Genomic DNA, 17,467 nt, shown 5'->3' on the forward strand with positions numbered 1-17,467 from the left:
AAGGCGCCCCAATATTTTTCTTCTCTACAAAGAAGTGGTGATTATTCAGCTGGTCAAAGAGCAGGAGGCATTCCTAGAACACAAAGGATGGTAAAGAGAGCTTCTACCCAGATATGGGAAAGGTAGTGCACCAGATTATTATTTGAAGATTTGAAAGTAGTAGAAGACCAACCAGAGAAATTGATCCCCGGAAGTCAGAGAGCTTGTCAGCAAAGGATAATCTTACATTTATGGCAGTGAATGTCAAGCCTGGGTGTCTGATAGAATCACAAGGCGAGCTTTTCAAGTTTTTTATTCTCAACTCCCACTCCAGAGAGATTCTGACTCCATGGGTCTTGGGTGGGATCTTGGGCACTGGTGTTTTTTAAAAGCTCCCCCAGGGGATTCTGATGTGCATTCAAGGTTGAGAATTACTGCTTTAGATTACAAAATGCTTTCACATACATTATCCAGGGTTTTGTATACATAAAGAGAGGAAATAGAGACATTTTAATGCCTTTTGATTGTATAAAGAAACAGGAAGAGACAAGAGTGGTAATTGTGAAAATGAAAGGATTGCAGAAAAAACAGTTTTCAAAAATTGGAGGAGGGCTTCCCTGGTGGCGCAGTGGTTGAGAGTCCGCCTGCCGATGCAGGGGACACGGGTTCGTGCCCCGGTCCGGGAAGATCCCACATGCCGCAGAGCGGCTGGTCCCGTGAGCCATGGCCGCTGAGCCTGCGAGTCCAGAGCCTGTGCTCCGCAATGGGAGAGGCCACAACAGTGAGAGGCCCGCGTACCGCAAAAAAAAAAAAAAAAAAAAATTAGAGGAAAAAACCTTACCTTTGTAGGGCTAAAATTAGGGATGATATCAATCCATGGAGTGTAGAACATTAAGGAGAGGCCTGTATGTCCATATTTCCTGCTCTGTATGGAATATTCTTGAGATGACAACAAAAGTTCCCTACCCAGAAAAGTCTGAAAATAGTCATCCAATATTTGATGACTATTATTTTCTAAAACCTTATTTAGTCCACTCTATAAAAGAGAAATATTAGAGAAGTAGAACATTTGTTATTAGGCAAAAAGTTTGTTAAAAAATATCACGTTAATATTTCCATGTGCATTCTGGGGTTGTGCACACAATCTGCATGTAGAGACAGACAGAGTGCCTCAACAGTGATCCTTACAGCTTTTGGATGGTTATAATGAATAGTTCTGCAGGTAAAAGTGGCAAGTAACAACCTTGGTTGTAGCTAAAGGATGAAGTAGAGCCAACTCTGGGCTCTCAGATTAGGGGGAATAGAAGTCAAGTCACAATGAGGCAGAAGAAAGTAAGTTGTGATCAGAAAGTAGGATATTGCGTTTTGTGATTTTAGAAGTGGGCGATGACAAAGCTTAGGCTGTGACCAAGAGAGTGAGTGACAGCTACTGTCAACAAAGTAGAGGCTAAGCTATCATCTCCATGTCAACCAATAAGATGGAGATGGAGAGGAACAGTGCTTCAGGTACAGGAAAGAAAATCTTCCAGACCCTAAGTATTTAAGATAAGGAATTTCAGTTAATCACCCCTTCTTCCCTCTAGTTTCCAGCTAACAGAGAATGACTTATAATAACAGTAACAATAGTTCAGCACTTAGTATGTATCAGCATTGTTCCAGGCACTTTGCATGCATTCCAATGTTCACAACAATTTTTGTGACAATTGATACTATCATGCCCATTTTACAGATTAAAAAACTGAGACATAAGGTAGGCAGCTTGCCCAATATGGGTTATAAATGCTGGTAGACAGAGTTGGGGTAAGAGAATATTTTATGGAAGCTGTCAGCAAAAGTAAGTGCATAGAGTCCAGGAAGGGGCCTGGTGAGAGATGAGACTGAAATAATACATTGGAGCGGTACTGAGGAGAGTCCTAAACCCCAGTGTCCAGAGTTTGAACCTGATCTGTATCTTGAGATGATTGACTTTCAAATATGAACAAATTGGAGAGAGGCTGGACTGAAAGGACAAGTTAGGGTTGTTTTGGTCCTGATTAAAGGACTGGTAATGAGGAGGGTGGCAGGTGAAGGTTAAAGGAAGAGACATGTTTGATGTCTGTTGTAAAAGTCAAATGCAAAGATTTAGTACCTGGTTGGATGAAGTGGGTGAGGGAGAGGGAAGAATTTAATTAGAATCTGAGGTTTCAAGTCTGAGTAACTGAGCAGAACTTCAAGAGAGGCACTTTGTAGGGGTGAGAGGGACAGCATGAGTAGCTGGACTTTGAAAATCTGTAATTTGTTGTGTCAGCAGGCAGGCGTGGATGGAAGACCACAGGAGAAGTCGGAAACATAAATTTGGAACTTAGAAGAGTCTGAGCTAGAAATGAAACTTTTGGTGTCGTCTGCATAATGGTGCTGTGGTAAAAACTTGGGAAGTGGATGAAACCTCTGAGGGTGGGAGAAGGAAGGAATAAAGACCCTTGGAAAATGTTTAAACTGGGGAACAAGAAGGAGGGAGAGGAGCCAGCAAAGGAGGCCAAAGGAGAGAGGTAACAGGATAGGAACACCCAAAAGTGTGCATCGTGGATCACAAGGGAATGGAAGGTTCCAGAAAAGGCCTGACTTAGCAGACCCTCAGAGAAGCTAAGAAGAACAAAGCCACTTGGAGTTGTTGATTCCAAGGTTATAAGGATCAAAAGTAGCAATAGAAGGATAGGAGGTGGCCTCCAACTGGAAGGAGGGAGTAGATCAGGGGAGACAAAGGCCACACGACTGGCCTCCTTTTCAAGAATTCAACAACTGGTAAGAAAGAGAAGATAGTCACTTGAAGGGGTAAGGCGTGTAATGGAAAGTGCTTTGTTTTGTTCTTAAGATAAAGAGGACCACTTAAATCTATTTTAGACAGTGATAAAAGAGCCATGGAGAGGATGAGTGAAGATGCACAGGCGCTAGGCTACCAGGTGGTAGCAGCAAAAACACTTCCCGTGGCAGAAATCACAGCAGGGTGAGGTTCTAAACTATTTTCTAACCTTATCATAAAACAAGCCAGAACTCATGGAGCAGAGATCCCTACCAACTCCACACAGCAGTTCTCTTCGAGAACAAGGCAAGGACCAATGGAGCAGGGGTTTTTCCACCTCTTCTGGGGGAAATGTGTGAATTTAACCCATACATCCCAGGGCAGAGGGGGAGAAGTAGCCCTAAAGACAATCTTTAAAGAGTGAAATAACTTCTTTCAGGTGTAGGGAGAAGAGGAAACTTTGATAATAAATCTGGAGTGCAAAATATTAGGATTTTCTTTTTATAAGTATTATTTGCACATTGTATAACTTGTAAATATTCTGGTGAAGGTTGGGGCATTTTTATCCAGTTTTTTGAAAAAGAAATAGTTAAATGCACTTAAGTACCTGAATGTTATTCTCTCACTCTATGTGAGTGAGGCCAAACACTTCCTGGAAAAAAGTAAGTTGAAAGGCAAAAATATTGATAGTGGTTAATGAGTGAGTGCTGGCTTTGACTGCTGGAGGCCTCGGTAGGACAACTGCTGTAAACCAGTCAGCAAATGGCCCGTTCCCTTGTCCTGTCTCTTCCCATCAAGGGGACGGAAGTGGGCAGTGCTGGGCACCCAGAATGGAAAAGGGAGGAAAGAGAGAAAGAGGAACTCCCGGTTCCCAGGGAACGTGCACACCCTCCCTCTTCTGTGGGATGGGCTGGGTACCCTGTGTATTGAGAAATGGTCCCTGGGGCCCCATCGCTGTCACAGTGCCACAGAATCCTCAGACACAGAGAAAAGCCTCAGAGGTTGTTCGCATATCTCCCTCTGGACATGAGACTGGACTCAGCACCAACAAGAGAATACCAGAGAGGATTTGCTCTCCTCCATGCTTGGATAACGCCTATTCCCTGATACCCAAAGAAGAATTAAGTATTATGCGGAACTCACACTATATTACACACTCACTCCCGAACAGCTGGGCTGCTGATAAAATCTAAAAAGAAGAGAGAACTGGCTGTTCTCCATCTATACATAATGTATTCGTAATAAATCTCTTGATGAGGAGGTATGAAGATCTCCTATTTCTGTGCAGCCCAAGGAAGCAGAACATTCGGCAAGTATCCAGTGAGTCTCATTAGCAGAGACAACCGGTATGGAAGCTCCAGGTGGACTTGCCCCACATTTCTATTAGTAACGGCAATTTTTTTTTTTACCTTAAATATGCTAGTAATTCTCTTGCTTGCAAAATTCATTTTGCCTAAGGATTGATAACTATGCTTTTTCTTAATAGTTACTGAATACCCTCCATGTTCTAGAGACTACATAAAAATAAAGCATCGCTTGCCACCTTTTTTTTTTTTTGCTTTATTTCTGAGAGGATAGAACAGTAAAGCCATTCCCAGAATGATTTATTTTCAAGAAAATGGAAATAATAAAACATGAAACAGTAGAGTTGTGTAAAATCCTATATTATGTATGAAATGCCTACTCTACAATTTAGTAAAAAGGATAACTGGTGACAGTCGAGAGTATTCTATATGAATATAAGAATTTTGATTCTGGTGTGGGTGGTAGTGATTAAGAACAAGGTTGGTAGTGTCAGAACATGACACTTTCCTCCTAGGTTTTGCTTGCAAAGTGCAGCCACCTGTGTGGAGCCCCGCAGGGTCAGGGCCAGTCACCAAGCCAACCAAATAATAATGGTTGACACCAGATAGAAACCAATGACAAAACAAAAGATATTTGTTAAAGATAATTTTTTCTTAAGTTACTGCTGAAATATTTTCTCACTATAGTTAGAAATGTGTCTCTCGTGGTCACTTAGACTTTATAACAATAAGATCATCTCAGTGTCTAGGAGGATCCCTACCCTCTTTAAGGAAGAGAAATACAACATGCATTTGATCATTTAATAGCAGATTTGGCTTATACAAAAAGAGGGACGTGGGCTTCCCTGGTGGCGCAGTGGTTGAGAGTCCGCCTGCCGATGCAGGGGACATGGGTTCGTGCCCCGGTCCGGGAAGATCCCACATACCGCGGAGCAGCTGGGCCTGTGAGCCATGGCCGCTGAGCCTGCGCGTCCGGAGCCTGTGCTCCGCAACGGGAGAGGCCACAGCAGTGAGAGGCCCGCGTACCGCAAAAAAAAAAAAAAAAAAAAAAAGGTATTTATTAATTAATCAATACCTTATACCAGCAATGTATGAAATTATAGTTTTACCGCAGGCTTGACAAGCTGCTAGCAAGACTATGTTACTCTTATTTGGTTTATTTCATCCCTGGCAAGCTTGAAAATTTTTGCAAGTATTTGTTCACAATATTCTGCATGTGTGCTTGGCTCTAAATTTTTGTTGTTGTTTTCTTATCAATTGGATTATCTGTCCCAGCTCCAGTCTCAACCCCTCTCCTCACATTTATTGCTTCATATAGGCTCCCATGATTCATTCAGTTACTGGGTAGACGAAAAGTCCCCAGTGGGGCCTGACCAAACCCCAGCTATCAAACGCCTCGCCAGGATCTCCTTGGTAAAGAAGCTCATGAAGAAATGGTCTGTGACTCAGAACCTGACATTCCGAGAACAGCTGGACGCTGGGATCCGCTACTTCGACCTGCGCGTGTCTTCCAAGCCAGGGGATGCCGACCAGGAAATCTACTTCATTCACGGGCTTTTTGGCATCAGGGTCTGGGATGGGCTGATGGAGATTGACTCATTCCTCACACAGCACCCCCAAGAGATTGTCTTCCTGGATTTCAACCACTTCTATGCCATGGACGAAGCCCATCACAAACGCCTGATTCTCCGGATCCAGGAGGCCTTTGGGAACAAGCTGTGCTCAGCCTGCAGTGTGGAGAGTATGACGCTCCAGACGCTGTGGGAGAAGAAGTGCCAGGTAGGAGGGAACAGAGATTAGCTTCCAAGGGCAACAACAGAACTCTTTCTGCTTTTTCTGTGTCACCAGCTCTAAGGCAGCTCACTCCAGGGCTCTTGGGTCAGAAGGCATAGATTGTTTGGGATGATAAAGATCTGCACACCAGTTCATGGGCTCTAAGACGGCTCCAAGGGCTCCCCTGGGCACAGCTGAACTGGGATTAACTTGTTTGGCAATGGCCTGGCCAGAACCAGCCCAAGGCAGAGTTGTGAAATAGGACCAGTTGGCCATTACCATTTTTCTGTCTCCCATTGTATCTGTTTTCACACTCCTAGTTCTCCTTAGATTTCATCTGTCCCATCCTGTCTTCAACTCAATATCAGATAATCCCTGCCAAATATTGTTTGATTGCATTAGCTGACAAAGGCACATGAGGTGATTCGTCTCAGAGGTGTTAGTTAGCATTTTGAAAGGCCATCTCCACAGAGTTTGGGTCAGCGGGGAAGACAGTTAAGGAAGGAAGAACCCGCAAAGGGATCAAGGCCAGAGGAGCATCCCTAAGTTGAGAAGAGCCCCAAACCCAGACCCAGGAAGGACAGACTCAGGAAAAGGAGCGCGGGCCTCAGATATATTCTGTCCTGGTCCCAGAGGATGGTGGATAGTGAGAGAGGAGAGCTTCAGGAATGGTCAGGCTCCAATTTAGACTCTCTTTAAAAAAGAAAAAGCAAAAAAGTACCTTTCATTCACAGTTGCTCCCTTACTCATAGATGCATTAACCAAAGCATCTTAAAGAGGCAGTGATTTTTGAACTGAGGGAAGAGCTTTTAATTAGAAAGCGATTAAAGATTATTCCTTTGCAAATGTATGGTGAACACTAAGTGTGTGCCGAGCTCCATTCTAAGCACTTGGGATAAATCAGTAAATAAAACAAAGATCCTTGCCCTAATGGAGATTTCATTCAGGTGGACGGAGATAGATCATAGATAATAAACATGATAAACACATTATAGAGAATGTTAGAAAGTAATAAGCAACGGAAAAAGAAAGCCGGGCACAGTAAGGGGGAACCAGGGATCTATGGGTTGGAGGGTTGGTCACAGTTTTAAATGTGTTGATCAGGGTAGCCCTCATTGAAAAGATGACATTTGAGGGAGTGAATCTATTGGAGGAAGAGCTTCCCCAGCAGAGGAACCAGTCAGAGCAGAGCCCCAAAGCAGGAGGGTCCCTGACATGGTTGAGGAAAAGCAGGGGCCACGGGACTGGAGAGCAGAGCAGTGGACGCGGTCAGAGAGATAATGGTTGATCAGGGGGCCCTTGAAGGCACTGAAAGGACTTGGCTTTTACTCTGAGTGAGGAAGGTTCTGGGAGGGTTCTGAGCACAGGGTGTTGTGGCCTGACTTAAGTTTTGATGGTATCCCTCTGGTTACTAGGAAGAGCCCTGGAAAGACAGAAGGGAAGTACAGAAACCAGTGAGGAGAGTAGTGGGAAGTGGTCAGATTTGGAATCCACCAGAAGTTAGACCTAATAGCGTTTCCTAACTGTTGGGATGTGAGGATTCCAGGATGACTCCCAGGCTCAGCCTGAGTAAACACCAGGAAACAACCAGGGAAACACCAGGTGGTTTTGCACACCCGTGAAAGTGCTAAAGGTCTTTGAATCTACGAAGACTAATGAGTTAACTCTTAGTATCTGTTAAGTTTTATCTAAGCTATTTTTCTTCACTAAAACTTTTGTAAGTGATATTTTGCCAAATATTTATCACACCTCTCCCCTAAACCTAAGTTTGTATCTATTCAGACTCGCAGGTCAAATTTGGAGGGATTTGGGCTTCCCTGGTGGCGCAGTTGTTGGGAGTCCGCCTGCCGATGCAGGGGACACGGGTTCGCGGCCCGGTCCGGGAAGATCCCGCATGCCGCGGAGCGGCTGGGCCCGTGAGCCATGGCCGCTGAGCCTGCGCGTCCGGAGCCTGTGCTCCGCAACGGGAGAGGCCACAGCAGTGAGAGGCCCCCATACCGCAAAAAAAAAAAAAAAAAAAAAAAAAATTTGGACAGATTTTTCCCCAGTGGAATCTCTCTCTTACAATGCTAAATAATACTAGTAACAAGAGAAATAACACATTTATTGAGCCTTTACAATGTACTAAGTACAGGGATTAACTCATTTAATCCTCTCAACAACACTATGACATAGGCTGTCATTATTATCCTCATTTTACAGATGAGAAAACTGAGGCAGGGAGCAATTAAGCACCTTGCCCAAGAGAACATTGTCAGTGAGCCACAAGGGCCAGGACTCAGTCACAGGCTGTTGGGCTCTACGAGTTCCCACATCCTTCAATGCTCTCCCAGGGCTGTTCACACATCTTGGTGATTTTCTCAACTAGTGTCATAGACGATGCTAATAAAAACACTTTCTCCTTATTCAAGAGCCCTATTATCAGAAGGTCTCAGAGGGTTAGCAGAATGGGAGACAGGGAAGATCCGTGAGAGGGCTTTTGAATACGAGGATTCAAGTAAGGTTAAATTTGAGTCCAGCTAAATTTATAAACAGGTATCTGTTATAGTTTTGTAATTTTATGCACAGATAGTATTCTGGATGGGCTGCCACATTGCATACTAAATCATTTAGAAATTTGCAAGAGAAACAGGTAATTTCAGGAATAATGAATCATGTGGACAGTGAATTTCTAGCAGAACAGTAAAGATCTGTTATAGTTTTTAAGTATGGGCTAATCTGTGTCATTCAACAGCCAATACCCCTAAAATTATGAAGGAAAGAGACTGTGATGATGTGTCAGAAAAAGGGAGCATGTCATCAATTTGAATTCCAGGATTTCCCTGCTCCCCTTCCTTTCCCAGAGGTTTCCCTGCTAAACCTCTTCTTAAAAGCGAAAGAGATCTCCAACAGAGCCCTCAATCATCTGCCCCCTGCTGGGGCAGTGCCACATTGGTGGTTAAACTTTAAATATTCATTATGCAATGAGCCGCCTTGCATGTAACCCCCAGAGTATTTTATTACTACAGTTTGATAGAAAAAAGTGTACTACCATTCAGTCACACTTCATTTACTCAATATGCAGTTATATCACAGCTCACAGGTATGTATTGGTATATTAGTGGTTATGAGTTTTGAGGGTACAGTGAATTGGAAGATTTCATCTACAACTTGGCAGTATTTAGAATCTTAATGAGAAGGTAAGAATATGTGCCACTAGTAAAATATAAGACAACTGATACATACAATTACAAGGCAAAACTGCCTCAAATGTGCTGTATGAAAAAAAAGGGTTCTGTAATCCGTCAATTGAAAAGTAGAAATCTGCATCCCAGGGGCCCCTGTAAAAGAATGATCAAAATAAGAAGAGGTCAATTAAAGAATAATTCTTAAAGGAAATGAGATTTTAAATCTGAGTCTCAAGAGAAAACCTGCATATGAATTGCTGAGCTGGAGGGAAGAATATCTCAGACAGAAAATACAGCAGAGCGAGGTCGGGAGTCAGATGCAAAACACAGGCCCTGGGCAAGACTTACTGCCCCCCAGAATTCTGTAGAATGAGGGCTGGTTTGCTAAGCCAAGCTCCTACCATAAACAGAAATTCCCCCTATAACCTTTAGGATCAGATTACTTGAGAAGGCTCTTGAGGAAAGCCATAAAGCCCCTTTTGTAGAATGTGTCCTTTTTGCTCGTTCTCCAAGACTGAGTGAAGAACAGCGCTTTCCTTTCATCCCCTGACCCTCTGCTCAGGGGCCAGGCAGCATGGGAAATGGTCTGACAGGCCCTGTCGAAGGATCACACAGCCTCCCGCCTCGCCCACTGTCCATCTCACAGCCCAGCTTTTCACACTTACAGATGCTGGAGACCCCAGCCTTCCAAACTAGCCAGTTACAACGCCAGCAGGAAATCTTCCCCAATCTCCCAGGCAACCTGCTTACGATGAGCCTGTGATTAACCTCATTAACCCATGTGTTTACCACCAACATCATTAGCAGGCAGTCAGACATTACTCAAAGCCATTAAAAGCAGCAAGAACAACCAGCCTGTGCAGTGCTTTGAGCCTGGTGCTCCCTAGCTCTAGGCCTTTAGGAGCAGTTAGGCTAAACGCACCCCAGAAACAAGACACACATTCAGAGCTCTTGGCCTTGGGTGCCAGCAGAATTATGCTGTCAGGCCAGCCATTCGAGGATTGCGGTCCAGGGAGTGTAAATACACACAATGGACGTTCCTCCAGGGAAGAATTGCTGGTACCCGGGAGGAGAAAAAACATAGTACTTCTGGAAACCTAAGCATCAGAGCTCTGAATTGGGACAATCGAAATAGCAATTCCCTGTCTCTCTGCTGCCTTCAGAAACTAATTAATGCCATGGATGTGGCTTGCTAATTATGCAAAATCACCACCATCCTGAGAGGTCCCACTGGAGACCCATCCGGTACTCGAAGTCTTACCTGCCTCACTTAGCTCACTCCCTCCCTCTCCCAGGAAGGGCAGTTTCATTCAGAGTCAGCACGCGCAACTGAAAACCTACATCCTCCCAAATTCAGTTCAGTGTATTGATCTCAACCCAAGAGCTAAGGGTCAATTTCGTGAGCATAGGAGTCATAACTTATAGACAGGACTAACCGCTGAGGTTCTCCACCTGGGGTCCAGAGGTTCCCAAGGGGAGTGGGTTAGGGTAGAATTTAAGAAGTCTGTGAATTTGGATGGGAAAAGCAGTACATACTGGCTTTTAACCTCTAACTGAATATCAGTATAACCACTGATTATGTGTGAGCAGTCACCCATGGCAGTGTCAGCAGTGTTGGCAGTGCTGGCAGTGTTGGCAGTGTTGGCAACTCGTATGACTTTGTCCCCACAGAAACCACAGATATTCATTTAGTGCAGATATCTTGAAATATTGTGTATACTCATCATTTACTCAAAATTATGGAACTTATTAGACTTAAAACAAAATATTTTTATTTAATGAGTTTATTATGAAGTGCATACATTAATTTATTTATTACAGAGTTAATTATTATATTGATAGCTGTATTTCCATCTCATTGATTTTCTTTGTAATCCTATCTATTTTATTTTAGACATTCATTTAAAACAATCTGAGAAGGGGTTCAGGAGTTTACCATACTTCCAAAGGTGTTCATGACCCCCAAAACGTTAAAAACTTCAAGTCAGGCATATAGCAAGTGCTTAAATCTTTGCTTATTAATTTTTCTAAAAAAATATGTATATAAAAATTTTTGAATTTCCACATATGTTTGTATTTGTGCGCCTTTCCTCCCAACAATCCATCAGTGTAAAGCCGAGGAGTTAACACACTCAGCTTGTTCATGAACTGCTCTCCTTTATTTGTTCTGAACGTTTCAGGTTCTCATCTTCTATCACTGTCCCTTCTACAAGCAATACCCCTTCCTATGGCCTGGAAAGAAGATCCCAGCGCCCTGGGCAAATACCACAAGTGTGCGCAAGCTCATCCTCTTCTTGGAGACCACGCTGAGTGAGCGCTCTCCCCACGGATCTTTCCACGTGTCTCAAGCGATCCTCACGCCCAGAGTGAAGACCATCGCCCGGGGCCTGGTTGGCGGCCTCAAGAACACGCTGGTCCATAGGTAAGAATTTGCTTCCTTTTCACAAGTGAGGGTTAAAAAAAATGTTTTTATCTTGATTCTCTTCTGAATAAACAGGAAACAGCAGTAAAACCATATACTTTGAAGATTTAAAATAACAAAACAAAACCCAAAAAACCTTATATTTGAAAAAGTTGTGTACTTGAGGTGTCTCGCATTAACCGTGGCCAAAGGATCTCTAAACACTCTGTTAAAATGTACATATTATAACATAAATACCCTCTAAATTTCAATATGGAGACAAAGCACTTTCGGCCACCAGCAGTCCGTTCACGTCTGGCTGGAGGTGCCATCGTGTTCCTGCCCCTGCCCTCGAAGCTGGCCCAAGCTCTCACTCTCTTAAGAAGCATTAAATGAGACTGCTGTGCCAGGCAGTAGGGATTCAGAGATGACCCTCCCAGGATTTAGGGTGTCCTTTCTCCCTTCCTTAGTGACAGTGAGTCCTAAGAAGCATCTCAGGATGCCACCTACCATATGCCACAGCTTCAGATACTTCCTCGGAGCAGAACTGATCCTGACTCTACAATTAGGCAGGAGAAGCTCCAGAAACGTTGTGTTAGATGATGTTCGTTATCCTGGGCACCAGTAAATGATAGGGGTCGTCAAGAAAAAGGATGGCTTGTGTATATGTACATGTATGTGTGTATGCCTATGCCTGTGTATAAAGGGAACGTTATAAATACATTTGGCTAATAGGGCATCCCTCACAATCCAAGCTGAACAAACCAGTATGTTTGGATAACAAGGGATATTTACGAGAATCACTTTGGTTCCCGAGTTCCAGGTGCTGAGCACCAGAGTTCAGATAATGAAAGGTTCATCAAAAAACGTGTCCCTGTCTCTTTGGATAGCTTGGATATGACTTCTGATAACAGGTGTTCACCTGGCAGGAGTTTGGATGACGAACTGAGAGCTTCTGATTGTGCTGGCCACGAACAGAACCAGAAACCTCTTTCTGCGTGGCTCTACTAAGTCTTCACTGAATTACCTGTGCTTAACTTGGGAAAGAGAGTTTCATAAACCAAGACCAGAATCATGAACTTTCCTTTTTATAGTACATGCTCATATATCCATACCATTTCCTCATGCCTGTGGTAAATTTGTAGATTAACATCATTTATTTACTTATTTATGCAGCGATGAACAGGAGCTATAGGTCCAAAGACACAAGGTGAATAATCTAGTCATTGCCCCCACAGACGTACATTCTATCGGGAAAAATAAACATGTAAATTTCTATGTAACACTGTGAAAATCACTATGATAAAGTCTGTGCAGAGAGCTGTACTTGGAAGGAAGAGGAAGTCTTTAAAAATAAGGGTGTTATATCTGTATAGCGTATCCTGAATATAGAGCACCCTCTTGAAGATGATTTCATTAGGTTCTTAAAGTAAGCCAGCCTCCAGGAGGGCACGTTGGCTAAAGCATGTTATTGTCCCCGCTTCAGATGGGCCCAATGAGGTTAAGTGACCCAGACCCCCAAAGCTGGTAAGAGTCAGTATTACATCCCATCCGTGGACTTCTGATTGTTGGACCATTGCCCCTTTCAGCATCCAAGCACTGGCCTGTATGTCGCACACTTCAGTGCCCTGTTCCTTTCTGCTCCACTGGTCTGTGACTGTCCCACTAGCACCTGAATCCGGTCAGCTCTTACTGGCTACAATTCTGAACCCACAAAGTCACAATGCTTTTCATACTCGTGAGTTCCTGCATCTTTAATCTGGCTGCAGATGAAGCACAAGGCTCTTCCACTGAGAGGTAACGATGGCGCACGCGCCCAAAGTCCCAGCGTCCTAGCACGCCAGAGCCTTAACCTGCTGGCTGCAAGCACACGTCTGGGAGATTGGAAGGGTACTGGGGCATCTCGCCACCTGCTGGTCACAAGAATATTACCGAGATGCATTAGGAGTCCTAGGCCTCCACGTCAGCTGCTTTGGTCAAGTTTGTTCCCAAACACCAGCACGACATGTGGCTGTCATTTCCCCTGGGCTATTGAACGAGCGTGTTGACTTAACAAAATATATATGCACAGCGTGAGAGCTGCGAATTAAGTTTTATTGGGGGCAGAATGAGGACTGAAGCCCAGGAGACAGCGTTTCAGATAACTCTGAGAAGCTGCTCCAACGAGGGGAGGGGGGAAGCCAGGATACATAGGAGTTTTGCAACAAAGGGCAGGTAGTCGGGAACGTCAGGAGATTATGGCTAATTAAAGAAAACCAGACATCTCAAGTTAAGGAATTTAGCGCTTTTCTATGTACGGAAGATGCAAGAGTCTTGGCTCACTGAAATCATTCCTTTGCTATGCACCTCAGCCATCTGGGGCCAGTATCCTGACACATCCTGAGTTTCCTCAGGGCTCACCGCAGGGAGTGGCTGCAGTCTGACGGCTGCTAGATGGCAGGTATTCTTTTCAGCCCTGAGTTTCCTTGGCTCACGTTTGAGGGGTATAGTCATTGATGACTGTGACATCCTTTGTTTATTGACATGGCAGGAAATATTTCATTTCTCAAGCATATGGGAGAAGCAGTTGTCACGGGCCTTCCCTGAGAGCCAACACCCAGAAGGTCTGTCGTAAGGCACACGGGGTGCTGTCAGACTGGTCCTGGGCACCAGTTATCAGCTTAACTGAGAGGAAAAGACAAGGTATATTTTCCTGTAAATGTAGTGGTGGTTTTCTCAGCAGACAGTTAACCCCCCCATCCCGCTAACTCTTAGGTCAACTTTGGACTTGAGATTTTGTTTGCTTGAAGCCATGAAAAATATATCCATTCTTATCTCCATTTCATTAAGATCTTCTTGTGAGGTACTGTCTTGGTCTTTCGTTTGGAACATATTTCTCTGTCTCCTCTTTTGCCTGACTCTCTGTGCCAACTACCTCCCCAGTCTTGAAGGAGTGACCTTGTGCAGGTGATGTCCCGAGGGCCCAGAGCACGGGGCACAGAGGGTGTCCCCTGTGTGGTGCCTACCTGCTGTGGTGCGCCTACCTGCTGTGGTGCAGGGGTAAAACATAGCCATTCTGACTGAATTTCTAAGGTAGTTTTCCCTAGATCCTTAGAAACCTTGCACTCCCACTGAAATCAAATGAAAGCAAATTTTGCCTGAGCCTGAGGGCACAGCAGCATGGGGCCGCAGAAGGGGACACAGACTGAAACCAGAGGCCCAAGGTTGAAGCCTGACTTGGGTCCTGTTACGGACTGAATTGTGTTCCCTGGAATTTCACAAGTTGAAGCCCTAATCTCCAGTACCTCAGAACATGGCTGTATCTGGAGATAGGGCCTTTAAAGAGCTGGTAAAGTTGGGCTTCCCTGGTGGCGCAGTGGTTGGGAGTCCGCCTGTCAATGCAGGGGACACAGGTTCGAGCCCTGGTCTGGGAGGATCCCACATACCGCGGAGCAACTAGGCCCCTGAGCCACAACTACTGAGCCTGCGCGTCTGGAGCCTGTGCTCCGCAACAAGAGAGGCCGCGATAGTGAGAGGCCCGCACACCGCGATGAAGAGTGGCCCCCGCTTGCCGCAACTAGAGAAAGCCCTCGCACAGAAATGAAGACCCAACACAGCCAAATATTAATTAATTAATAAACTCCTACCCCCAACATCTTCTTTAAAAAAAAAAACACAAAGAAAAACCAGACTACCTTTGACAAATTTCCTGAGGTCTCTGAGCTGTGGTTTTTCTTACCAGATAAGTGGGGTTAATAAAACCGCACAAGATTGTGGAGTCTTAACAAGAAAGCGTCTCCCACAGTACCTGGCACAAGACAGGCATGCCATGCCCGTCCCTGCACTGGACCAGCCCTGCTCTCAGTGGGCCTCTAAGCCAGGGAGAAGTTTCTGAGCTGCTACTCTGCAGCCCTTGGGATTCAGTGCCTCACGGCCCCACAGCAGTATCTGACTCAGCCGTCTGCACTGATCTCTTGGTAAAGAAATCTTGGTAAAGAGGTCTTGGTGAAGAGGTCTTGGTGAAGGCCAAGAGTTAACAGAATAGAGCGGCACCTGCTCAGTGGGTTCTGCATTTCCTGGTTATTCGATCCTTGTGCGCAATCCTGGTTATTTGATCCTTTCCCTGGGGAAGGCTGACACGAGAACCCAAAGCTGACACAGAGCTCTTTGTCAGGGAGAGGAGACCACAGGTGCTGGCCTTTCCCTCTGCTCGGCCTCCAGGCCTCCAGGGATCCTCCACGGGCTGGCTTGACCAAACCTTTCATTCTCATTTCCCCGTGATGACCAGAAGGTGGTGCCAGAATTTCATACTTAAACATGGACAAGCAGATTTTTTTTTTTAAAAGAAGGCTGAAATGCATCAGGCTCAGGGCTGCTGTGGCCTTCGTGTGGGCCACTCTGTGTTCCAGGTCTCTGTCTCCAAGGGATGACTGCCTTTGTGACCCTTCCCTCTCAGGACACATTTTGTCACCTAAGCAGCAGGATGTGACCACTTTAGGACGTTTCCTTACCCCCACCCCCAAATCTCTACCATTTATGATTCCTTCTCTGGTCCCCAACACTTACAGAGTACTTATTATATCCCAGGCCCTCTTCTAAGTACTTTACACATATTACTTTATTTAAGTCCCCCAAATCTATATGAAGTTTTATTATTATCCCCATTTTACAGGGGGAGAGACTGAGGCACAGAGAAACTGAATAGGTTATGGTCAAATCAAGGGTACTACTAAATTGTCAGGAGTCCCAGTTAAGAATGGAAGTACCCCTGTGATATTGGCTTATTAAGTCATAATCAGCTATGAATATAAAAATGCAAATCAATTTGTGAGATGTGTTTTAGGCCCATGGCTGATCACAGAGTCTGCTGAGCGAGGGAAGAGACCCAGGACCGATTACAGTTGTCACGGTAAAAGGAAAAGAAAGTGGAGAAGGACAAAATGCTTCAAGGCCTTGACAGGGTTGCCTAGAGAGAGACTGAGAAGTTGAATGTACACTCAGAGGAGGGAAGAGAGCTTCAGAGGCACAAGGCGGGGAGAAGATGACAACCAAGGACAGTGTTACCAAAAGAAGAGAAAGGGGCCTTTAAGAAATAAACTTAGCTTATTTTCAGTTTTTACCCAGAGAAAATCCTCCCTAAAAGAAACCTCCAGTCTCTTAACCAAAACATAAGCCCTGGTTTGTGTCTTCCTTATAGCATCTTCAATGTCACAAGTATTTAGTGAGCTATTGTTACCATGATGCAAAACTGAGTGCTTCATTACTCCCTCCTCTATACCACCCATGGTATTTTACACTTACTACTAATATAGGAACTATCTCATTAAACTGTCATCGTTTGTTTACATCTCTGAATTGTGAGCTTCTTTGGATAACATTCTGGCTTTCACATAGAAATTATAACATGAGACTGACAGACTGCATTTGTAAGACAACTGAGCAAGCATTGGTCCAATAAGAAGTCACACGTGCTGCTGGATCACTGTATATCCATATGGCAAAAGTGAACCTTGGCCCCTGCTTCACACCATATATAAAAATTAACTTGAGATGGATCTTAGATCTAAACATAAAAGCTAAAATTATAAAACAGGAAAGTATCTTGTGACTTGGGAGTAGGCAAAAGTTTCTTAGACAGGTCACAGAAACCATAAAAGAAAAAAAAAAGATAAATTAGACTCCATCAAAATTAAGGAATTCAGCTCACCAAAATATGCCATTGAGAAAATTAATAGGCAAGCTACAGGTGGGGATAAAATATTCAAAAAGCATATCTGACAAAAGGCTAGTATCCAGAAAATATAAATAACATCTACAACTCAACAGTTAAAAGAAAAAGAGCAAAAGAGAGAATGGGTAAAAGAACTGAGCAGATGCTTCCCAAAGAAGATACACAAATGGCCAATAAGTACATGACAAACTGCCCAACATCATTAGTGATCAGAAAAATGCAAACTAAAACACTGTGAGATAACTTTACACATCCACTAGAACAGCTAAAATTAAAAAGATTTATAGCACCAAATTTAAGAGAGGATGTGAAGCAAACAGAACTTGCATACTTTGTTCATGGAATGTACAATGG

The 17,467-nt window shown here is 44.2% G+C and overlaps 1 protein-coding gene across 1 annotated transcript in view; it reads left to right on the forward strand.

The window, feature by feature from the left end:
• PLCXD2 (phosphatidylinositol specific phospholipase C X domain containing 2) overlaps positions 1–17,467 on the forward strand; it is a 43,823-nt gene that overhangs the window by 24,176 nt on the left and 2,180 nt on the right. Inside the window, exons 2-3 of the mRNA XM_029214840.1 lie at positions 5,381–5,841; positions 11,183–11,424. Of these exons, the coding sequence (XP_029070673.1) occupies positions 5,381–5,841; positions 11,183–11,424 (703 nt within the window). The remainder of the gene's footprint in view (positions 1–5,380; positions 5,842–11,182; positions 11,425–17,467) is intronic.

The sequence above is a fragment of the Monodon monoceros genome, unplaced genomic scaffold (genome assembly GCF_005190385.1).
Source record: "Monodon monoceros isolate NGI ecotype Baffin Bay Population unplaced genomic scaffold, NGI_Narwhal_1 Super_Scaffold_11, whole genome shotgun sequence".
Classification (NCBI taxonomy): domain Eukaryota; kingdom Metazoa; phylum Chordata; class Mammalia; order Artiodactyla; family Monodontidae; genus Monodon; species Monodon monoceros.